General features: G+C 36.5%; 1 protein-coding gene across 1 annotated transcript in view; it reads left to right on the forward strand.

Moving 5' to 3' along the window:
* Positions 1–26,353, forward strand: part of MACROD2 (mono-ADP ribosylhydrolase 2) — a 2,133,612-nt gene that overhangs the window by 1,940,404 nt on the left and 166,855 nt on the right. Inside the window, exons 9-10 of the mRNA XM_045832893.1 lie at positions 2,432–2,513; positions 22,895–22,936. Coding sequence (XP_045688849.1) covers positions 2,432–2,513; positions 22,895–22,936 — 124 coding nt within the window. The remainder of the gene's footprint in view (positions 1–2,431; positions 2,514–22,894; positions 22,937–26,353) is intronic.

Raw genomic sequence — 26,353 nt, forward strand, 5'->3', positions numbered from 1 at the left:
CATTCATCTTTCTTCCAAGTTATTTTCAGTGGTATTCCTGAAGGCAACAGCAAGGAAATGGGTCACTCAATCAGTTTAAAGTAAAAGTACTTTTTTCCTCATTATTCATCATCTCTCTGGGAAAATAAATCAGGCCACTGAATTTTAGAACCATGTAATTTCCATGGTAACAAAGCCAAAAATTCTGAAAGTGGACTATAATTCTCTGCAATATTTAAAAAAATCTGTATTTAGTCTGTGTGGTATTTAAAATTACACTTAATAGTAGTAAATAGTATTACCACTAACCCTTCACACAAACACATCCACAGTGTACACAAATACACAAAGATACAGGCTCACTGAGTATTTAAAAAATTCTAAAATTTATACTATGTGACCATAAAAGTAGAGGTAGTGAGCATAAATGAGATTGTCTAGCTTGGTCTTCTTAGATCTGTTTCAAGTCAAATTTTGTTGTTTTGATTTTTATCTCATTCAGATGGTTTTAGAAAAAATCTGACCATTTGAAGCCTGGAGAAGAAGTCAACCATCATAAGCACAAAAATGAGAATAGTTATGATGTTTGGAAACTACAAGTAGTTCAGTGCAGCTGGAGAGTAGAGTTATGTCTAACACAAGTCTTATTTTTAGTGTTAGAACTTTTAATTATGAAATATTTTAAATATATAAAAAAGCATAGTAAATGATAACCGTGTACTTAACCCCATGGTTAATAGCTATTACCCATTTGTAATATTTATTGAAATCTCTTTCCATTCTAAATAAATATGAACTATTCAGTTAAAGCCTTATTTGGCCACATTTCTACCTGCCCTCCCCCCCCTGGAGATCAGCATGCTGAAGCCTGTGTCTGACATTTCTATGTATGGTTCTGTATATTCATGCTTATGAATGAGTCCCTACCCATTGTATCTTTATGATTTAACAACTTATATGAATGGTATCACAGAGTATATATCCTTCTGGAACTCATTGCTATTGCTCAACATTATGATTTTTATCTTTAGCCACAGGACATAAATACGCCATAAGGAGAGTGGAGGCCAGTATTTAGTATTGCACAGTTAGTCATTTATGCAACTAAATCTATAGTGCACCTAGAAAGTTGATGGTGGCAGTTTTTGCATTTGAAGAAAATATTAATGATATGCTTGTAGGACTGGACACCAGACACTCAAGTGAATGCAAGGAAAAGAAATGGTAGAATTTGCACACCAGTTCTTCCATTTTGGAAGGCCAGGTGCTTTCTCTTACATCCATCCTATGTAGGCAGTTCCTGGGACTGCATGGTCTATGGTGATAATGCCATAGAAGTCCAGTGAATGTCCAGGAGCAATGTGTCTAGCACAGGTCCAGACTTGGGATCAGGGGGCCACATCTCTGAGTTTCCATCAGGGAACCCTGGTGATTTCTTATGTCCTAGTCCTCCCTCCCTGCTCCTACTCCTGTAGATCTTCTCCCCTACTGGGAACTTTGAACTGGGCTAGCATGAATCTGCACCCCACAGGCTGGTAAAGCAGAAGGCCATGTGCATACCCCACTTCCCTTCCTTACTATCATGAGAAATGCCTCACTTGATGTTCTGTTCAATTACCAGTTGTAGTTTGATAGATTGAGTAATTTTTAACTTATTGTACATTGTTATAATAAAGGAGCTAAATGGGGTATTTGCTTCAAGACACGAAATTGAGTCACTGATTCAATATCAGATATACATGAGTTATTGCCCACATGCCATCTCTCTTCTCTGCTTACCATCTTACCCTTTGCATGTCTCAAAGAAACTCCTTACATGCAGAAATTCTCTCAAAGCAGAAAAAGGACTGCACACACATTTTACTTTTGAGGTGGCATTTAATTATTCCATAATGCTTACCAGATTAAAGTTATATTGGCCTTATATAACTTAGTTGTATTTTATTTCTGTTGCATCTCTGAGTATGTTAAGCTATGAGCAAGTGACTTCATGCAAATTAAACTGCAAGAAGCTTTTTAGGCTGTATTCAAATATATCAGGTTCGATAAATAGATTTGTTTAACAAGGGTAGGACAAAGAGCTTTGTTACTCACATACTTTATTGTCATTCTGCTGCACATTCTCATGTGGCTGTTTTATAAGACATAAAGTCTAGGTATCCTGTCAAAATCTCAGATCTTATTTATAGCTCGCTGCAAAGTGGCTTATTATCATTTATTATTTCTTATTTGATTTATATAACACTTACCCATCAAACAGCCCATAGGTTTATTTACATAAAGAGTACCCACACACACAAACTTGAACTTCACTCAGTGGTGTCATGTAATTAGTAATACAGCACCAAAAATCTGTAGGAGGCTTTTCAATTTGATTTTTGTTCCCAGGCCATGTTCTGAAAAGGCAGTTACCATATTTCTTTTACTTTGAGTGTTTATTGTTTGCCTCTAGGTGGATCGAATCATCTTCTGTGTCTTCCTAGAAGTTGACTTCAAAATCTACAAAAGGAAAATGAACGAATTTTTCCCTGTAGGTGAGTAAAGCAATTTGTTTCCTTTGGAATTGAGGATTGAACAAGTGGAGGCATCACTTATATTTCTATTTTATTTCACATCTTAAAGACTAACAAATGTGATCTCCATGCACTAGTCACCACGGGCAACTTACCATAGTTTTTAAGAAGTCAATGTGATGACAGGAAATCTAGGCCCTAGATATCTCTGTCCCATGAGGTCATTGTGTTGTCTTGAGGACATCAGTTAATCTCTTGAGTATCAGTTCCTCACATCAAAAGTGAGAGACTTGGCCATATAGCTTCTAAGGGCTCTTCTTCTCGCCCTAAGTTGCATGATCTGTGATTTCTTCTCCACACTTACAAGTTGTCTGGATCTGTGTCTACATCTACCATATTAACACTTTTGATGGAAATGGTGAGAAGCACATTTATGTTTGTAGCCATCACTTAAACTTCCTGCATTAGAACCCTATTTGCCTCAGTTTTCTGGGCCCAAATTACAATGAAGGTGGCAGCACTGTCTAGGGCAATCTGAGAAAAGTAGTCTTCATCTTATTTCCCACTTATATTTGAGCATGTCAGTAGAAACTCAGGGCTATTATTAAAGAACCTTGAGTGAGTGCTGTACATTGATTGAATATGCCATTAGTTGGATCTGGTTAATTTGCATGTTTTTCCTCACTCTCTCTCTTCCAGTCTATGAAGGCTGAGGCTTGTTTAATGCCTTGTTATTTTTACATTATTGTAAAGTTATAGTACCCAAAGTGCTTTCCTCAGCCATGGTAAAAATGGCTTCCAGGACATTTCAAGCTATTGTAAGCATTGATGGCACCTGCTTTTCAGAAGCATGTCTTTTAAAGATTTCATGTCTATTTAAAGTGGCTTTTCATGTAACTAGTAAGAGGTAGGAGGGAATGAATGGAGGATGCTGGCACACATTCACCCCCTTAAGCTGTCTATCAGAGCCACACAATAGAGAGGACACCCTGCCTACAGATCAGAGAGGACAGCTGCTACAGATGTTCAACTCTGTGCCGATGTTCAAAGTGGACAAAGTCCTTCTGGGTAATTTGAAGTCCTTCTCTAACTGAAAGGTAAATCTGCTAAGTGTATTTAATTTGGAACATTAATTATAGTATTTCCCTAATTACAACATGATGTAAATTCAGAAAGACTCCCCTGTGATGAAGAAGAGGATTGTGATTGGGGTATTTTTCTGTCCTTTTCTTTCTTCTCCTCTTCCTCTTTTCATTTTAGCTTTCTTTATTTTATATATAATCAGATGTTTTACAGTATAGTGAACCACTTAACAACTACTTAATAGGTAGCTGTTGATAATGAGTTGAATTTAATAAATTCTTCTCTACATAACCTAATGGCTTATTTTTTCTGTCTCAGTCCCCTTCTTTAAAACTTTTCTTTATTTTCTGTGTAACCACAGTCAGATGATTATGTCTGCATTTCTGCAACTTTAAGTAGTCTTTAGAAAGCTTATTTATCTAAAGAATATGACTTGTCATGGTGTGTGGTGTAAATATTCTCATGTCTTGTCAACATCACAGCATATTTTTTAAAATTTTATAAATTTTTGACTCCTTGATATGTTTAGAAATGCTGACAATTTTCAGTTTTGTCTTCTATGATGAAAACTTGATTTCACTCTAACATAAGATAAAAAATAACTGTTAAGTATAATCCATTGGTATTAAAATAAATCTATCCATTATCAACTATTTCTAATGATGCAAAGCCAAAAATCATACAACAATTTTTAAAAATGAGACTTTTAGTGGTTTAGAATATATTAATAACTATACAAATAAATTATTGTTTGAAAAATTACTATCCTAAATAAATCCAAAATGTATTTTAATACTTGAGCCAGTGAAATAATAACATCATCTTCAGTTTCACATCAATGCTATTAAACATGGTACATTCATGAAACTATTTCCAGTGCATATTTATAATAATAAGTGCATTTTAAACTAAATGTCAAATCCTCCAAAATTGTTGAATGTTTCTGTAATGCTAAAGCAAAAACCATTTATAAATTCTAATTATCCAATATGAAATAAAGGTAACCTCTAATGGAATATGTAACTGCTAATATAGATGATCTCCATTATCTGTCCATAATTTAAATTTATGGTTAATTTATAACCATACCATCTTTGATTAGAATATAATTTTTCTGACTTGCCATATATTCTCTCTAGACTGATTTATTCAGGGTACCTCTAACTAGTCTTCTTAACCCTTTCCAATGCAATAATGATAATAGTTCAAAGGGGAAAATGTTATTTTTATATTAGGCCAAATCTTGGTATTTGGGAGTAATTACATGTCTTTAAATTTCTGAAACAAAATGTATGAGAAAACAATGTAAGTTAGGCTAGAAAAGATCATATTAAAGGTATAACACAAGTGTAACCACTACCTAATAGTAGTGATAAGAATAACAGCTAATATTTATAGTTGCTTTCTATTAGCTAGATACACGGGCTAAATTACTTCATCTTCATAAGTCTAAAAAAGTGGGCATTTTATTAACCCTTCTTTTTGAGATACAGAAGATGATGCATACTTGAGAATAATGAGGTATACAGCCAGGGAGCAATGGAGTTATATTTTAAAATTGGCAATGACATTTGTCATTGCACAAGTGATAACAGGTTAATTTCCTCAGAATGTCTTCACAAAAAGATGAGTTCAACTCTGCAGATGCATTTGGGACACTGAGAAAGTCTTATTTCTAATTTCATCTAGTACCCACCATTTTTCAAAGCTGCCATGCTTCTCTTTATTCTAATACCTCTAAGTGTCTTCATGAAGTCTTTCCTGAGTCAAATAATTACTTTATAGATCTCAAAATTAAACTGCAAATCATGTGGTGCTATTACCTCTAGGTGAGCAGGAAAGTGGTCACAAGGAAGTCAAAGACCTTACCGCACGGCCATGAGGAAGGTTGGAAAGGTGCCTGTATTAGTCTGCTAGGGAGCTGTAACCAAGTAGCACAGAGTGGGTGGCTCAAACAACAGAAATGTATTTCCTTACAATTCTGGGGGCTACAAATCCATACTCTAAGTGTCAGCAGGTTTAGTGTCTTCTGAGGCCTCTCTCCTTGGCTTATAGATCCACGTTCATGAGATCTTTCCTCTGTGTATGTCTGTGTCCCAGTCACCTTTTCTTATAAGAAAACTAATTATATTGGCTTAGGGCCCACACAAAAGACCTCATTTTAACTTAATTACCTGTTGAAAGGCCCTAACTCTCAATACAGTCACATTATGTGGTACTGGGTCTTGGGATTTCAACATATATATATATATATTTGGGTAGAGTGCTTGGGGAGGGGGATACAACTCAGCCCCTAACAGGCTCATCCTGGAAATGTAGTAGGAATCTCAAAGGAAAGAAACCAACATTTTTTCCCCAACAGTTTTATATCTTACTGTGGGTGAAGCACATTTGACTTATTCTTCTTAGATGTATTATTTGGAATTCTAGTGTTGCAAATTTATGGATTTATCATACACTTTGGTTATAAATACTTTATAATTATATTGTGCCAGTACATGGCCTATAGCAAGTAATATTCATATGATACAACTCAGAAATATGTTTGTTCTTAACATAAAAGATTTATAATTTTTAGTGTATAGGATTTATTGTGTGTAGTTTTCATTCACTAGGACTATGGACAATATATATATATTTTTTTAATTAGAGTCCAAGTCTCAATAGAGATTTCAGGGATATTAACTCTCCTGCCGATAACAATGTCAAATTTATAGTTTGGAACTATAGTAAACAATCCTGATGTTGCAAATTGGACTGATATCATGGTCAAACTTCCTCCCTCTGTCACATTATTGAAACCTACATTTGTTCATAGCAGTGTTTCTCAAGTAGGGGTGATTTTGTCCTTCAGGGAACATTTGAGGCATTTTTGGTTTCCACATTGGCAAAAAGGAGGGCCTAGTGGCATCTAGTGGGTGGAGGCCAATTATTCTACTAAATATCCTACAAAGCACATGACAGCCTCCCACATCAAGGAATGATCCAGCTCCAGAGATCAACAGTGTGGAGGTTAGGAGGCTCTTGTCTGGAACTGTCCCTCTTGCAATTCAGGCCAACAGGCCCAGCTTTGCCTTGGGAATAGGTTTATTTTTATAGAGTTCTATTTGCTGATATCTCACCCAGACTTACCTGTCTAGCTGGATTTAGAAACTGTGCCCTTAGCCACACCTCTGGCTTCCCAGATTCATGAACCCCTCCTCATCCAGACATCTGGACTTACCCTCTCTCCACTTCCTCTCCAATCACAGATTTTTATGTGTGGTCCTCTATTAACTGTATTACCTGCCCCCAGCTGCCTGGCTTCCTTGGCCCCAGTCCACTCCTGGAATCATTGGCCTATTGCTGCCCCTGGCTCTAGTGTATTGCTCTCAGAAAATATGATTAAGTGTTATGTATATTTTATACACCTAATGTATAAGTGTGGAAGTAAAGGCTAATAGACAGAGCAAAGAAGTATAAATTCATCATTTTTTTTTTTGCTCTACATACCTCAAAGCAAACCTCATTGCTTCTTTGACAAAAAGTTTTCACTTTTATCATTGATTATTGGCTTAATGACCATTGGTTGATAAATGCCCTTGTAAGCTCACAAATATGTTTTCATTTTAGAAATCTTCAACTCCCTAACACTATCCAGTCTCTACTGATTCATTTGCAATAAAAAACACCTATGACTAAAAATACATCCATTTTTTTTTATTTTTTAACCCTGAAATCAATGAAATTTGTCAATATTTTTCCAGCTAAGAAATTTATTTGGCTTAGGTAAAATACTTGTATGAACCTATTAATAGTTAAATATAATTAATATATTTTAAATAATAACTAACTGATAAAACTAATAACATAGGAAAATGATTCCAGGTTGCATATGTGTTCATCCCAAACTTGCCACTTGTCCCTAAGAGGAAAATTTACTTTAGATGGAAAGTTTCATTCATGTTTATGAGTGTAACTCAAAAACTCATTGAAAAAAATCTTAAAGAGACTGAAAATGTTCCTGTGTTCTTGTTAGACATAACAAAATAATGAGCCACTTGACCCACTAATATTTTGGGGATATTTCTCAAGCACAGTGTAAAATGATAAAGTTGCAAAAAATTCAAAGCTTTGAAAATGAGCTTTGGAAATGGTACACATCATATTTAAAATACATGTGTGATAATTATTAAATAGTAGTAGATAAAATTATTATATATAAGAATCATTATAAATAAGTTTATAACTTTTTTCTTTTTTAAAATTGTTGTTAAAGTACAGTTATCTCCATTTTCACCCCAGCACTTCTCCCAACACCAGCTATCTCCACCCTCAATCCTACTTCCCTTTAGCTTTGTCCATGTGTTCTTTATATGCGTTCTTTGACAACCCTTCACCTTTACACCACATTATTCCCTCTCTCTCCCCTTTGGTTACTGTCAGTTTGTTCTTTATTTCAATGTATCTGGTTATATTTTGGTTGCTTGTTTGTTCTGTTGATTAGATTCCACTTATAGGTGAGATCATATGATATTTGTCTTTCACCACCTTGCTTATTTCACTTAGCATAATGTCCTTTAGTTCCATCCATGCTGTCATGAAAGTAGGAGCTCCTTTTTTCTTTCTGCTATGTAGTATTCCACTGTGTAAATGTACCATAGTTTTTTGAACTAATCATTTACTGATAGGCACCAATAATTTGCACATCTTTTAACACATCTAATATTTTATAAATAAAAAAATCAAAACCTTCTCAATCAGATTCCTGTCATTTGACCTGCTTATACTATTCCAAATATATAGTAAGTATTATTGAAATAACTAACTCTTTTTCTGACTATGTCTTTTGTCATTTATTTCCATTTGTCTAAGTTATACACACTCTTGCAAGGCAGCTCTGGATCAATTTTTATATTATGATTTTTTTTACCTCTTTGTCTCGTCTCACCAATGAAAAGGTAAGTTTGTGGAGATCAAAGACCATTTCTAATATTCCACTGAAACTTCCACAATGTGTAAAATTTCTAAATATATAGTTGGTGTTTATTACAGTAAATACAAGACTACCATGAGTTAGAGCTGAAACACTATTTAACCAGTCTCAGGTAAAAAGGCATTTTTTCCCAGAAAGTGTAAGTATTGTTACTATAGCTAGATGAGGATATAGCACTACTTTTCATATATTTTTCACCTTCCACAATGAAGAAGAATATCCAAAAAAATTTAGATATCATCTGACAAATGGGCATATTTAAAAAATATTTACCTAGATCTATTCTTTAAATTTTAACAACAGAAAGTACTCACATTACATCTTCTTTATCCCTCCTCCTTACTAATTTTGTAAGTTTTTCTTATCTATTCTTCTAGAATCATTCATTATCTTTCTGCCCATCAATAAAAAATAATTTATTATATGCCTACTATGTACCCAAAGCTTTGTTCACTGCTGCATTTAAGTGTAGTTCTTATAACATGCCTGAGAGGCAAGTATTTTGCAGAACAATTGGAAGACAATATCAACAAATAATCAAGTATAGCACCTGTATGGTCATAGTACCCAGGAATTCAGAGGCAAATACTATGAGGACCAGGGTGGTGGGGTACATTTCATGAACAACACAGCACTTTCAGTAATCTGTAAAGTATGAGTAGGTAGAGAGAAGTGACACCAAGTTCTGTGTAAGTGACACAGAGGAAATGGCAATTTAGATGGGAGCATTTTTTAAATAAGGAGGATGCAACTGAGAAATGTTGATGCTAAGAGTAAGTCTTTGAGGGGGATGATAACATGATATATTCTATATTTAAGAAGAATTAAAAATTAATTATTTAAAAGAATTAATTGGTCCCAATTCACAGACCAGCTTTCCACCAATAACCCTATGTCATAGGTTCATCAGTCACTTTTATTGGCATAAATGTGAACAGAGGCTGAGGAAAGCTCAACAAATTGTGTAAAGTCACACACAATTGGTTATTTCTGACCTCCAAGTCTTTCAACCATGCAATGCTTCTTCCCATAGCTATCCTGAAAACATGGACAATTGTTTAAAGGTAGATTTTATGTCAAAAATGTATTATCTATTTGCAGTGATAGTGCTACAGCTTCTGAAAAGCTAGTGTGCCTCCTGCCACACAGAATATCCATATATCCTATTTTTTTTTATCTTTTTATCATTTTTCCAAAAACAATAATGAAGCACAGGGTTCAATGATCTCCTAAGGTTTTCTCTCCTCTTACCTTGTCAACACAGTGATAAGAAGACAAAGCTTGAAGGCAGTATTGGTGACAAGGGTGGTTAAGATCTGAAATAGGTAATAAATGACTCATGAAGAGCTCAATACATAGTCAAAGCACCTATATGTAGGGGAGAAACCATTGGGTTTGTCATCACAAAAAAATGGTTTCTATTCCTGTCACAACCACCTTAGAACTGTGTGACTCTGTGCTTCACTTTTGTCATGTGCAGGCATAGTAATGGGCCAATTTCAAATAGAATGAATAACAATGTAAATGAATATTCACAAGGGTATGTAGACTAAGCATCATAAATTTAAAAATACTCATATTTACTTTTTATTACAATTTTAAAGGAGGTATTTCAATTTCAGAGCTTTCTTTATATATATAACTTTTTATTAACAAAGTAGTACAGATTTGTAGTTTTAAAAAAAAATAATCAAAAAGAAAAATATAAACCATCTCTTACCCTACAGTCCAGAGATGAATTAGATTTTGTTGTTTATCCTTCAGGTGTTTTAAAATAGAAAATGCAAATAACCAGAAACATTGTCTTATAACTTGTGTGTATCACCATGCATTATGAATATTTTTTCTTATCCTAAAATCTTCCATTACATAATTTTAAGGGACTCAATGTTCACTGAAAACCATACCATTGAATTATGGAATTATTATTGTAAACTATTCTTTATTTATTTATAAATGACACATAGATAAATAAATAGATGAATGCTGATACACACTCAGTATACTTTAGAATACTTTTAGAATACTTCTCTAAAGTATTTCCAAAAGTGGAATTGTTTTTTTAAAATGCATGCAAAACCAAGATGATTTTGATAGTAATTGTCATATTGCCCATTGTGTTTGCAGCACCATGGGTGAATGTCATATACTGAATAACTTTAGGGGTCACCATTCATAGAATAAAAAAATATGAACACCAACAATCACATTAAGTGATCTAACTGTATTAGTCCTTTTGAGCAGCTATTATAGAATATATAGGCTTGGTGTCTTGTAAACTACAGAAATTTATTTACCACAGTTTTGGAGGCTGGAAGTCTGAGATGAGGATGTCAGTATGATTGGGTTTTGGTGAAGATTCACTTCTACATTTCAGACAGTCTTTTTCTCCTTGTATCTTTACATGATGGAAAGAGGAAGCCCTCTGGGGTCTCTCTTATATGAGACCCAATTATGTGCATGGCTGCTTCACCCTCATGGTCTAATTCCCTCCCAAATGTTCTGCTTCCTAGTACCAATACATTGAGGGGTAGGATCTCAACATATGAATTTGGGAGGACAAAAACATTCAGTTCATTGCACAGGGTTTACAGTCCAACAAGTAGTACATGAGATTTTACTTTCCCTCCCTCTTCATAACGGGGCACATCCCACGTTATCACCATTATACATGACATAAGGTACAAAGTGTATTTTATTACTAATATAGCTTATTCTTTTGTCGTTTATTACATTTCCAAATGTCTTAATCAAAGTTGTTAATATATCCTTTGCACATTTTTGACTATTTCATCTTTTTCTTACTAATTTGTAAGAGACCTTTTTATATTAAAGTTACTAATCCTTTCAAATACATGTTGCAAATAGTTTCTTTGTTTGTAATTTGTCTTTATAATATTATTCTTTTATAACAAAAACAATGAGAAAAGTAGAAATAAAGACAAAATAAAGATGAAAAAAAATGTTAAAAAAGAAAGGAAGGAAAGAAAAAAGGAAAGAGAAAGGGAAGGAAGAAAACAATAAAGGTGCACTGGCTGGCGTAGCTCAGTGAATTGAGCACGGGCTGCTAACCAAAGCATCGCAGGTTCGATTCCCAGTCAGGGCACATGCCTGGGTTGCAGGCCACAGCCCCCAGCAACTGCACATTGATGTTTCTCTCTCTCTCTTTCTCCCTCCCTTCCCTCTCTAAAAATTAATAAATAAAATCTTAAAAAAGGATATTTTTAAAAATAAAACAATGAAGGTAAAAAAAGAAAAAAGAATAAACCCTTTTTATAAGAGAATGAAGATGAAAACTGAAAACTCAGACAGGACCTTGATATTAATCCTATGTACTTAATTCCAAATGAAATTACTTTATTTCTAAATGGAATTGTTCTGAGTTCTACTCCTCAGAAATTTTTTATGCAAAGCAATCTGCTTCCTGATTACCAGGTATGGTAAGAGAAAAAATGCCCTACCCACAAAGATGTCTTAATTTGTGGCTATGTTAGGTTACTTAACAAAGGGAAAATACGATTGTAGATGGAATTAAGGTTGCTGATTAGTTGACCTTAAGATAGGGATGTTATCTTGAATTATATGGTTGGGCCCAATGTGGGACAAGAGTCTTTAAAAATTGGAAGAAGGAGGCAGAAGAGAGTCAGGGGAGACAAGGCTATGGAAGAATGTTCAGAGATGCAACCTTGCTGGTTCTGAAGATGGAAAATGGGGGCCACAAGCTAAGGAAGGTGGGTAGTTTCTAGAAGTTGGAAAGCCAAGAAAACAGATTATCTCCTAGACCCTCCAGAAAGAAGTGCAGCCCAGCCCACTTCTTGATTTTAACCCAGTGAGACCCATGTTGGACTTCTGACCTCCAGACCTATAAGATAGGAAATGTGTATTGTTTTAAACCACCAAGTGTGTAGAAATTTGTTAGCAGCACCAATAAACTAATGCACTAGTTGTTTTTAAATAAGTATAAGAAACGCAAGATAAACTGCTCACCCAGTTTGAACTGTGCAATTTTTTCAAATGACACATTCAATGTATAGAAAAAACTACAAAGTGAATAAATTCAGTTTTCTTTAATTGTTAATATTTATAGGAACTTGGTATTTTGTGCATGTTTGTACACTTTTAACATGTGGATTGCATTGATGTTTAGAAATATACAAGATGTGCTCTCTCTAACATGACATAAGTGAGTTGACTGCTTTCTTAGGAAATGGGTGTGAACCATTTCCACTTGATGAGCCTCAAAGGCTACAAATGCATTTTGCCTTCATTGAAAATCCAGTGGAGTGTTGCTGTAACCAAGCAACCTGAATACAGGGACAAGCAGCAGGTATAGACAGAAAGCAATCTGTCTCTTCAAAAGCAGGGAATGTGCATTGTGTGTAGCAAATGCTGATAAAGAGCAGAACAAATGAAGACCTGGGGACAGGAGCATTGACTAAGCAGTTTGATCTAGTTAGGAAGTTTTGGTAAAAAAAAAAAAAGACAAGGCAAAATGCTGGCTGGAGAAGGGAAGATGCCCTAGGCATCTTAACAGAGACCCCTACTGGGTGCTTTTAGAAGACCCTTCAAACATTCTGAGTAGACTGATACTAGTTTTGTTTTAGAAAACATTGGGACAAATGCAAGGGAAAATAATTAATTCTGAGGACTACTATATGAATAAAATAATTTCTAATAAGACACTTGATTCAGACACCAGCCTGCAGTGTCCAGGGTGTTATGGATGAGATATGACATAAATTCACACAGACTACTGAGTCTTGTGGAAGAGAAAGGGTGGAACGGCTACTCTCTCAAGGGGAGAGTGCCTCAGAGTGGCCTGGCCACTCTCGGAAGAGGAGAACGCCCCTATTCTTGCCTTGATAGGTTTCTATTGGGTTCGTTTGCACAGGAATACAGGTAAAGCTCATTAATCATTGTCAAGCAGTGAGGATCAAACAATGGAGAGCATACAAAGAACTACTAGGGCTTATTCTGAGTCAGGGTCTGTTAGCTAAAAGACTACAAAATTTTGGGAAACAAACTCATTTCCTGCTCGGGCCTTAATCATTTAATTAAGAGCATTCTTAGCAAAGCAGGTTTCACAGGATTTTACATGTTCTTTCTTAGGCCTGATCACCCGGGGAACCTGCCCTTTCCAGCACAGGGCTGCACCACCTTCTGTCATTGTTTCAGAATTAAGTCAGGCAGAGGAGGCAAGATAGCTAAGAAATTAGGAGAATTCTTGCATGCAGAATAAGGACTCAGGTTTTGTCAAAGCCGAGGGTCAAGGGTCCATCATCCCCTTTTTCCATAGCTCCCCAAGTCCTTCCCTGGGGCCTCCACATGATCATGCCTGTCTTAGGTTTTCCCCCTCTTGGGGAGTTTTACCCATCATTGGCTAACTGATCAAGCATTGGGGGCCAGTTATGGAAAAAGGAGCAGAAGCAGAGATCCTGCCAGGGAGATAAACTTTGTCTCCTTAGTGGCTTATGCTCCGAAGGTTCCTCATTCAGCCTTAGCCATGAGATGGGTTACAGCTCCTGAAACCAGGCAGGGTGGCTCCAAACAGACACTGAAGTTAGAGTAAAGATAAAAATAAACAATAGAGTAAATGAAAATCCTCCAACCCATGCACTTAATGTTTGGGTCTAATTTCTACTCTTGGCCACATGTCTTTGAAGTGTTATCTCCTTTATTTGCTATTCCCTCCAAAATCCACAGCAATCCTGTGATTATCTCTACCTTGCTACCAACCTGTCCTTCTTGAGGTTATCAGGATCTCTCTGACAGGTGGAACATGGTTATTGAAACCAGTGCATATTTAATCACATGACTCTTTGCAGCCTTTGATTCACTTGAGTAGACTTGAATTTGACAAGGAAATTGTATGACCTATTTCAGGTGCCTGTCCATTTAGTTTCTTATAAGTGAGAGCCTGCCTTAATAGGCCACTGTTGACCAATCTCTTCCACTTCTCTTTCTACCATTCCTCTCTGGTATACTCACCTGCACATAGTTCATCTCCAGCTGGAGTCCCTCAGTCATGTCCAACCCCAACACATCTAAAACTAGACTCAAAATCTCCCCCACTTCATACTCTTACTCCTGAATCCTATTATCTTGATAAGGTATCATCATGTGCCCAGCTGGCAAAGCCAAAAGCAGCAGAGTCATACAGTTATCCAAGCAGTGCCTTTTATAAATTCATTTATTTATAAATTAATGAGATTTCAGTGTTCCTCTTAGCTAAGGATCAGTTGGGTTGCCAGGGGTGGAGCTGAAGGGGTGGGGCATTGTAGCTTTGGGTTTTTCTACCAGCCCTATCAACTACCTTGCAGAAAGTGAATTTAGCAAATGATAGATTCAGTGGATCCAGATTTCCAATTTAATGGCAGGAGCCATGCTCAGTGATGCCTTTCTTTTGTCAGTCATTCTTTGCTTGGAATTTCTGCTTTTTCAAGTTTCACAAGAAGCCATGAGGTGACCAACATCTTCCCTACATCATGGAATTGGTTGATTTTGGGCACAAATTAGATGAAAAAATGCAGGTTACAATAAAAGAGATGAAGGAAGATGCACGGAGGACCAATAATGATGGGAAGGAAACTGGGACTCAAGTCAATGGACTAGACCAGAAGGAAGGAAACTACAACCAAACAGGAAATAATGAAGAAATAAGAATTCAAAAAAATGAGGAGAAGCTTAGGAACCTCCAGGACATCTTTAAACATTCCAACATCTGAATTATAGGGGTACCAGAGGGAAGAGGAAAAGCAACAGATTGAGCACGTATTCAAACAAATAATAAAGGAGACCTTCCCCACTCTGGCAAAGGAAATAGACTTCCAAGAAATCCAGGAAGCTCAGAGAGCCCTAAAGAAGTTGGACCCAAGAAGAAACACACCAAGGCACATCATAATTACATTAGCCAAGGTGAAAATGAAGGAGAGAATCCTAGAAGCAGCAAGAGATAAGGGGACAGTAACCTACAAAGGAGTTCCCATCAGACTGTCAGCTGATTTCTCAAAAGAGACCTTACAGGCAAGAAGGGGCTGGAAAGAAATATTCCAAGTCATGAAAGACAAGGACCTATATCCCAGATTGCTCTATCCAGCAAAGCTCTCATTTAGAATGGAAGGGCAGATAAAGTGCTTCCCAGAAAAGGTCAAGTTAAAGGAGTGCATCATCACCAAACCCTTATTTTATGAAATGTTAAAGGGACCTATCTAAGAAAAGAAGATAAAGAAAAAACATGTATAGTAAAAGGACAGCAAACTCACAATTATTAACAACCACACCTAAAGCAAAACCAAAAGAAACTAAGCAAACAACTAGAACAGGATTGGAACCACAGAAATGGAGATCACATGGAGGGTTAACAACAGGGAAGTGGGAGGAGGAGAGAGGGGGAAAAGGTACAGAGAATAAGTAGCATAGAATATAGGTTGAAAATAGATAAGGGGAGGGTAAGAATAGTATGGGAAATGTAGAAGCTAAAGAAATTAATAGTATGGCACATGGACATGACTAAAGGGGGGATATGGGTGGGAGAGGATATACAGGGTGGAGGGGAGTGAAGGGGGAAAATGGGACAACTGTAATAGCATAATCAATAAAATATATTTAAAAAGAAAAGAAAAGAAAAGGAATCCTAAAAATCTTGCAGCACTTGATTTTTGTGAATATTTTCTTTCTCTGTAAATGCAAATTGCTCTTAGAAACCTTTGTAATGAATTATTTAAAGGGGGGAAAAAGACTGCAGAAGAAGCCTCTGGTATGAACTTAAGCCTTAAGAAAGGATTTGGGAGCACGTGAGTAAGAACACTATAATTGTTTTTTGCTTGGAAGGCCTGCCCATACGTGTGAATGTCCCTGCAATTTTGATAAGAAAATTGTATGGTCTATTTCAGGTGTCCATCCTTTTATTTTCTCAAAAGTGGAGAGGCTGCCTTAATAGCCCATGAGGGTAACTTCCTCTTCTTTATAACACATTCCTTTTCCCGGGCAATGTACACGTCCCTTTGAAGCTGCTCTCTATCCATGTAAGAGCCCCTTAGCCAATCTAAAGGTCCTGGGCCTGGCCTGTGATAACTGTGCCATCCACCACATGATAGCTGGGTGATTTTGTAACAGTGGAAAATTGTAACCCACCCCATCATTCTTTTGACATTGTTTCTGTAAATACTGACTCTGACTAATATATAGCTTATAGATTAACAGCATGTTTCTATAAGAATTCTAGGAACTAATTTCAAAAATACAGACTCTGACCTTCAAGCATCCTAGGTCAGGTAGATTTGCTGACCTTCAACCATGGAGCCAGGGTAATATGAAGCCGGGATGACTAAGCTAGGAAGATGCACACCAGACCATCCATCACTTGCCTTATCAGAATGGACTGTGCTCATCTGCACATAGAGAACTTGGCAACCCCCTCCCTTGATCTCTTTGTCCCATTCCACTCTCCCTCCTTATATAAAAAAATAAATAAATAAATAAACACCTCTGCCTCCAGTGAGAGGGGAGATAAGCTTTGTGACATGAGTCCCCCATCTTCCAGATAGCCAGCATTTGCAGATAAATCACTTGCCTTTACATCAGCACCTGCCTCAAGCATATTGGCTTTCATAGCAGCGGGCATCTGGACCTCTGTTTTGTTTATAATTTCAAGCTCAGAAGAAAGCATATACTACCTTATGAAGAGAATAACTGTTGTTCACTCCCAGCAATCATGTGATGTGGGCACCCCTGTACCAGCATTAATGTTGGTTATATATCATCAGTTAGCTCAGTTTGGATATCCAAAAAGCAGGATAGCTACTGTTTCTAGAAGATTCTCTTCCAGCATACACAAATATTGGTACATTTTTAAATTAGTAATTTTCAAGTTTGCATTAAGTGGAGTAAGACAAATCCCAAGTCATAGCAAAATCCATGATGTATTTTGTTTTACAAAGAAGTATAAGACTATCTGTTACTGGGTAATGAAATGCTGCTCCAAAGATGGATATCTTTAAGACAACAAACTTTCATATTAACTCTGTATCCCATAAAAGTAGGTGAAGTTGATAGTATAGACTTCAAAGCATATTAGGGACTTCCTTATGAAGGAGTTTCCAAAGCATATAAAGCTGTTACTGAAAACTGATTATTCATGAGAAACTAGTTGTTTTTCATATAATTTTTTATTAAAATAAGAACTGCAGTTATATTTATACTTTTGTGCAGAATTCAACAGGGTAATCTGACAGAGACTGATGTTGTGAATAAGAAGAGCATCTGTTATGAAATTAACATCACAGGCCCCTTAAGATAAAGTGGAGCCTAGGAAGGGAAGGAGATTTTCTGGAAGTGGATATCTGAACACACAGAACCACATCATCTGATGGACTTTTCTCTGCTTTGAAATGGTACCTGTATCACTTTGACTAAGAAAATTTTACTTCATGTTTGTCCACCAACACAGAAGTATGATGCTTGAAGAACTGTTAGAAAGGGCAGTGACTCCATCAGTCACCTAAATGCTCCAACTTTTGAATGGCATGATTTCCTATAACCATATGCTTACATTTTCTTTTATGTATTGTCTCTTTGTTTCCTGGTTTTGTTAGAAAAAAACTCTTGCTAGAAATGTCTTGCATAAATAAGGCTCAAGTGAACGTATTATATAAAATAATGTTGAACTAAAGTGGATTTCATTACTAAGGAACAGCACATTAGGTGCTTTTCAGACCAAAAATACTGTGCTTGATTTTTTAATACAAATAATATCAAAATATTAAGGCATTTGTTTTGTAGATTTTTAGTAAATTTCTCTTATGAAAAAATGTCATTGCTCAAAGGATAGTGTGTCATTCCTCTGTGTAAAATAGTTTAATTTTCAGGATAAAGTTTAAATGGTTCAATCTGGAGTATTAATCAGGATTCTACAGAGAAACAGGACCAATAGCAGATTACACACACACACACACACACACACACACACAATCTTTCCATAATTATATGTATATGGAGAGAGGGGGAGAAAGAGAAAGTATAAATAATTTGTCTATGCAATTATGAAGGCTGGCAATCCTCAGAATCTGCATTTGGCAATTCATAGACCCAGGAGATGTGATGGTATAGTTCTAGTAGGCATCTGAATCCTTAAGAACCAGGAGATCCAATGATATATTTTCAACCCAAATGCCTGCAAACTTGAGACCCAGGAGGAGCCAATATTTCAGTTTGAGTCAAAGACATAAAAAACCTGATGTCCCAGCACAAAGGTAGTCTTGCAGGAGTTTCCTCTTACTAGCGAGAGTCAGCCTTACACTGACTGGATGAGGCCCATCCACATTAGGGAGAACAATCTGCTTTACTCAGTCTACTGATTAAATGTTACTTTTAACCAGAAACACTCTCACCCAGACAAACCCAAAACAGTGTTTGAAAATGTCTGGGTACCCAGGGCCCAGTCATGTTGATACATAAAATCAACCGTCATATCCATCGTGGAAGATCTTGCCATCATATCCATCGTGGAAGATCTTTCATCATCTAGCCAGAACAGATAAGTTTATCTTTAGTTTCTACTATCACTCCCTGTCTTCAGCCATTCAGAGCTAGTTTTGTTTCCTTAAAATCACCTTGACTATTGATCATACCCATGTGCTTTCACAGCTGCTTTTCACTCTGCTTAAGTGCTATTACCCTTGTCTTAGGTTGAGTCCCCCCAGAAGCATAAATGAAACAAGAATTCAAGTTGGAGTCATTTATTTGGGCAATCATCTCAGGAAACAAAATCAGAGGAGTTGGGACATGAATTGGGGAAGAGAAGGAAGGCCATAAGGTTAAGATATAAGCAAGTTGTAAGTGCATTATCCCTTTTCTGACACCTTTTGTAATGGCACTGACAACTAGAGCTCATTTTTGTGCCTGGGGAGGAGGAGACTCTGGGAAATAGTATAGAGCATGCTTCTGAATTAGCCCACTCGAGAAACAAGGGAGCTGGAGTATTTATATGCACATCTTGTCCCTCATTTATGAAAAGATGCTCTTTGCAGGGGGCGGTACATACCCTGATATTTCTCTAATGGGCTCAAGCAATCCAGAGATAGCCTTAAGGCAGAGAGATTCAGGGGCTGGTGGCTAGCTGTCAGGCTTGGCAAAATTAACGTGTCAAGGAACAAAGGGGAGAAGCAGGACATCTACATCTGCTCGAAGTCTACTGCCTTTCTTTCTTCTAGCAAATTCTCACTCTTAAGGATTCAGCTCAAGCCTCACCTCTTCTGGAAAGCCTTTGTAGACTTTCTTTCTTCTTTAGCTGCCTCTTGTCTGTTTCCCAATAGAATCTTTGTTTACCTGCACCAGAGAATCTGTTACTTCCTCTTCTGATAGTTGTTTCACTTTTCTACATCAACCACTTCTTTGTAAGCTCTTTGAGGAAAGGAATTGACAATCTGTTTCTTCAGGGTCTTGCATAGCTCTGGCACATAGTTCTGATCAATAAATGGTTGTTCAAGTAGTAAAAGTAGTATAATAATGACATCCTAACAGTGATAGCCAGTATTTATTGAATGCTCATTTTGTGTAAGCATTGTACATGTATTACCAACTCTAGATGATTAGTACATACTTTTGTTATCCCTGTTTTCTAGATGAGGAAGCTAAGGTATAGGTTCATGTAATTTGCAGCAGATTACACAGCTATATATAGTTGGGCCTGGAAGTAAACTCAAACAGTCTAAACCCAGATCCTTGATATACTCTTCACCAATATATGAATAAATGAGTGAATGACTAGAATGAATGAATGAAAACACCAAGTATGATCCTTCGCACAGAGGGGTCTTTCTGGGGATGATGCTATCAGTACAGTCTGTGAAGTCCAAATATCTGCTCTAATGTCACATTTTCTAAGAACCCTTCCCAGTAACTCACTAGAAGCATCCACCCCTTCTCTGACATCTTTAGTAATGGCATTGCTGATCCTCTATTATATGTTCAATTTATCTTCATCTTCATATCCTAGCTTCTTTAAGAATAATAGGTTTGTAGACAACTGCTTAAGGGTCTGATTCATCTTGGTGTTCTCTACTTCCCCAAATACAAAGCTTTGCACACAATAGGCTACCAATGAGCATTTGCCAGATGGACTAATGGATATATGGGTGACAAGCAAAGAGATCTTGGACTCTTATTTTTTCCAAGAAACTGTAGAGACTTTTTTCCTCCCCACTCTGAGATTCCAGAGCCTGTCATCATAGAAATTTTAAATGGTTCTGAGAATACAATTCTATTTAAATATATTAAGTTCAGGGAAGAATCTGTGAAGAGTTTACTTTGCAACATTTTAATAATCAGTTAGTCAGAAAATTATATTTCTTAGAAATAAGTATTCTTTTTCCCAAAATTGCACTTATAAGAAGACTGAAAGAAAGAAATTGTGTAGAAAATCACTAATGTTTCTAACATATTTGAATGGAAGAAAAATTATTTCTTTAAAAGCTAATGATGACCATTATGAATTACCTTCTTAAACCTCAAATTAAATGCATTTTCCATTTCTACTGACTAATATACCTCTAATCTTTTTTTATAATTAACACTCAAAAGAGTGTCATATTGAATAAATTTGGCTAAAATATGACTATATTATAAAACATATTCAGGAGGAAGTTGCAAATCTTTACTGAGTCCTCATTGTTTTCAAACAATCACATAGATATATGGCATCCTATTATGTAAGAGTAACATAGGAAATAATAGAAATTTAATGAAGTAGATGCTTCTTTATTGATTCTAGTATATAAAATGAATTATATTAGGTACCACAGACTACAAAGGAACATAAGACATGCTCTTTTTCTTTGCAGAATTTATGATCTAGAGATGAACATAAGAAAGACAGATATGTTAATAAGTGACTGTAGAATTTGATGGTAATAATGGCTAATATTTAGCACTTACCAATGTTTCAGTAGCTGTCCTAGTGCTTTATGTGACATTATCTCCTTGGATCTTACAACTCCATAAAGGAGGCAGTATTATTATCCAACTTGATGGTTTATGAACCTGAAACTCAGTAATGTTTGACAACTTCTCTAAGATCACACGCCTAGTGAATGTGTGGATAGAAGAGCCAGTATGCAGACCTAAACCCAAACATCCTTAAAGTTTATATACTAGGGCAGTAAAAATAAGATATGCCAAAGAGAACATTGTTCATTCAAACTTTGGTTGAGCAGATAGTATGGCATCTCAGCTTGGCCTTGAAGATGAGTGTGAATAGATGGAGCAGGGCCTTGCTTCCAGGACTGAGACAGGTAAAGGGAGCTAAAGAAGCCCTTGAGTAAACAGAGAAGAGTCAAGTGTTGTCATGCATATGGGTGATAGCACGAGTGGAATAGCAGTGGTGAAATTGAGAAAAGTGGTTGGAACCAGATATCTTGGTCTTGAGTGTTACCCCAAAGAGTCTACATACAGTTTTCTCACTAGACAGAGAGAGTTACTGATAAGTTGTGAATCATATCTGCGTTGCATTTTGAGATTGATTTAAAAGCTACATATAAAAAGAACTAGAGTCAGGATTTGGAAGAAGAGAGGACCAGTCTGGAAATCACAACATAGATAGGGCAAATGGCACTAATAGTCTGAATTTGGGTTGCAGTATGTAAGTAGAGAGGAACAAACATGGAAACAAACAGGATTTGGCACTGTCTGAATGCGAGGAATATTTAAGAATAAGAGATGACAATATAAAATTTCAAACTAGCAAATAGTCATCCAGAGTACAGAGGACACACACATGTCTTTATCTGTCCAGGTAAAGGGGGCTGAACTGGGAGAGGAGATGACAGGAATTAAATAGGAGTTGTACAACTGGTGGGGCAGGTGAGAGCACATGGTTAAATGTCAGGATTTGCAAAATGGCACTTCTCATTACATAGTGCACAGATTGGTCACTGTGTTGATTTACAACCAAATGGAGATTCCCACATTTCTCAGATACTTAAGGTGAGAATGCCTATGTTTAATAAATGCAGAAATGTGGCATTTAAAATCTGTAGCTTTTATTTTTTAGGAATTGAAATTACTTAAGTGACCATGGATAACTTTTGTAACAAAAACAAATTATTGCATATATAGCTTGTTACAATACATACTATTCTTGAAAAGAAATATAAACCCTAGCTGTTAAATTGTACCCTAATGTTTATATTTTCTTCCTAATTTAGCATGATAATATATGACAGTAAAAATGCACAACTTATCACTCTCATTTCCACTAAGATTTTTTTCTTTTTTTATTAGTCAAATTGGAGAATTCAGATGTATCTAGTTTTCATACAAACTGTTCTTTTTTCTGTTTTTTTAATAGGTGATAATGAAGAAAAAGATGTTGACATGAAAGAAGATTCAGGTATTAAATTAATTATTTTATTCTAACAGGGCAAGATCATTCTGTTGATTATGCACACTTCACTTTTTAAAGAAAAGACAAAATAAGGTTAATAAAGTAGAAATATATGTTCAAGATCATAACACAAAGTAGTTTTTCCAACTCTTACGGCTAATACATTTACTGTATTTGAGTATTAAACATAACTTTGAACTTCCTGATATCTAAAGTAAAAATTGAAACATGATGTTGTAGTTAATAGAATTGTGTAACAAATCACTGCCACAACTTAGTGGCTAAAGCACCTACTTATTGTGTTAATATAGTCTTTGGGTCAAGAATTCAGACAAATCATAGTAAGAGTGACTTGGTAAACCTGCTTCGTAAGGCCTGAGGCCTCTGCAGGAAAACTGAACAACTTGGGGCTGCAATTACCTGAAGAGTCCCTCACACACATGTCTGGTTGGTGACTGATATTGGCAATCAGCTGAAACCTTAGCCGGGAAGTTTTCTGAAATACTTACACATGGCTTCTTGATGTGGTCTGGGGTTCTTCACAGCATGGCCACCAGATTCCAAAGTGGTTTCTCTAGAGAAAGTGAGTAAGCCAGAGGGAACTTAGCCCTTTACAGGACTCAGCCTCAGGGCTACCATAGCATCACTTCTACTGAACATTCTTCTTCAGAATAGTCTAGCTGACTCAGGCTCAGAGGAAGAGAAAATAGACTCAGAGTGGTTCTGCAAAGCCTGTAGGACCTGAAATATTGCTGGGGCCATTTTTGGAAAATACACTTTGTACATATGATATATTGTTCTCATCAAAAATTAAAATGCCTGGTTAACTCTTTGAGAAAGACTAGTGTTTGTTAAGAGTGGTTAAATCTAGTGGCTAAAAGTTTAGGCTCTGGACAACAGTAGCCACTCCAACAGTGCTTGATAATGAATGCATGAGTTAATAGGCCTGAATTCAATTCTAATTCCATCACTTTTTGATTTTGGGTAACAGCCTTTTCTCCATAACTTCTATTTACACCTCTGGGGGCAATAGCTCACTGTACAGTGTTGTTTGGGGGATTAAATTATACTAAACCTGAAATGTTTCTTGGACCTTAATAAACACTCAATAAATTATTACTTTTTTCTTTGCCATTCTAACAGATATTGGAAGGATATAAAACTTAATTCTATGGTATAAATTCCGCATTTTGGTGACTACACTACTCTAGGTATGAAATAGGGACAGGGTTCAAAATTAAAATAGATATTGTGGAAGTCCTAATTTTGTGTAACCTCCTGATCAATTCCAGAACTCCCTACAAACCAATGACAACCTTAATCTGAGCAGCTCCATTTACAGGGAACTCTTTAAATTCTGAGACAACCAATTTCATTAGGTAAAGTTTGGTTAAAATTGTCCTTCTCCTTGTTAAATTAAATTCCTCTCCCTTCTCTGACTTCTCATTATCTTTGTGGAGAAATAGCACTAGTTCCTTTCTTCATAACAGTTCATTAGAACAACGATGGTAGCTTCTATTTACTCTTACTCAGCCTGAACATGTCTGGTTCCTAAAATTCCCTTGGTCTCCCCAGGGCAATGGATCAGGGCATAAGCAGCAGGGTGAAATCTAGACTCAGGAGCAGGAATGGAGGAGGTGGAAGTGGGATGGCAGCAACAGCTGTCAGTTTCCTATCTGTATCCCCTTGTTAAGTCACCATCACTTTACAGCATGAGCAGCTTTCTAAAGAAAGTTCTTGTGACTATCAGCTGATGTTTTTCTCTGGTCATGAGAGCAAGTGCAAAATATCAGAAAATTATTTTTTCTGGAGTAGCTCTCAACCAAAGATGGACCCAAGCTGATCTGTACCCTTGCAGGATACATCAGAGGCATTCTCTACTTCAGCATTGTTCAGTAGAGATATAATGTGAGCCTCAAATGTGAGTCTCATGTATAATTCCAGATTTTCTAGTAGTCCCATTGAAAAAAGTAAAAAGAAACAAGTGGATTTACTTTATTAATAATATTTTAATAATATGTATACTATATAATATATGAAATATATTACCATTTCAACATATAAACAATATAAAAATTATTAGTCAGATATTTTACTTTTCTTCGTACTATGTTTTTGAAATCCATTTGCATTTTACATTTACATCTCAGTTCAGAGTAGCCACATTTGAAATACTCATGGGCAATATGTGGAGCTGGGCAGCAAGATTGTATTGCATTGCCCAGAGGTCCCCAGGAGAGTTAAGCCCTGATTTTCTGCTGTGGAACTTGCTCATTAGCACACCCACCACCATTGGCTGCCTTCTTTCCTGTCTCACTTCCCTACTCTCCTATGGTGTTTCCTGGGATAATCTCTCAAATTAAGTACTAACATTAAAACCTTTGTCTCAGTGTCTACTTCTGAGACAATCCAAGCTAAGACAGGACTCTGCTTGCCTTTTGTAAAACTTGAAGCTCAAGATAAAATTTCAATTAAATTGTCAATTCCTATACCCATATAGAATGTCTCATTATTTAAAAGAACCATATATTGAAAAAAGGCTTTAAGTGGTCACCTTGTCTTGGATTGCATTCTATGAATTTAATGCTAATGTTTGCTATTCTCATTTAGCCTGCTCACATAATGTATCCTTAGAAAATCCTTCAACCTTGGGGAGTACTGTCCTTTCAGCTAGCCAGCCTAAAGACCTTACTTGCTAAGGATCATTTGCCTAAGTGCCATAAGTACACATTTTTAGGCAAAGGGAGTTGGCCTCTTAATGACATGCAGCTAGCTATCCAAACTGCTGAGTGATTCTAAGGAACTTATTACAAATGCTAATGCAGAGCCCATGACGTTGGAGTCAGCATTTGAGGCTTGGGGACCTTAATTGTATCATCATTTCTGATTTTAGCCCCACCAGGTTTCCTGGGGGGATTGTCTCTAACAGTTGGATGCAGCTGTTCAAGTCATACTCAATGGCCCCAAAGTGCTGTCACCCAATGGCACAAAGATACAGGCAGAATGGGCTTCAGAAGCTGTTCTCCATTTCCTAATTTGATTGCTGAAATCATGGGGGATTTCTGTGCTGGATGGTTCCATGGTGTGCCTGCTGGCCTTGCCAGACATTGGTAAATGGGCTGGCTTCAGTTCAGATCCCACATTTGGGCATGCTGGTCCCCCAGATGGGTCTGAACCACCTCCCAAGACCATTTACTGCTGGCTCCCCTCTACCATGCATCATTTCTTCATATACGAGTGGAAATTCTGGAGGAATATTTAAGAATGGGATTGCATAAGTAAAGGGCTACTTGCATGAATTAACCAGGCAACAAATACTAGTGAATGATAGTGAGCAATAATTTGAATACCAAAAGCCAGTGAGGTACTGATAAACTGATTCCCTGGGCAGAAAAAGTCCCACTGTGAAAAGTTTGCAGATTT

The sequence above is a fragment of the Phyllostomus hastatus genome, unplaced genomic scaffold (assembly GCF_019186645.2).
Source record: "Phyllostomus hastatus isolate PE091 unplaced genomic scaffold, TTU_PhHast_1.1 phas_contig_17, whole genome shotgun sequence".
NCBI classification, from domain to species: domain Eukaryota; kingdom Metazoa; phylum Chordata; class Mammalia; order Chiroptera; family Phyllostomidae; genus Phyllostomus; species Phyllostomus hastatus.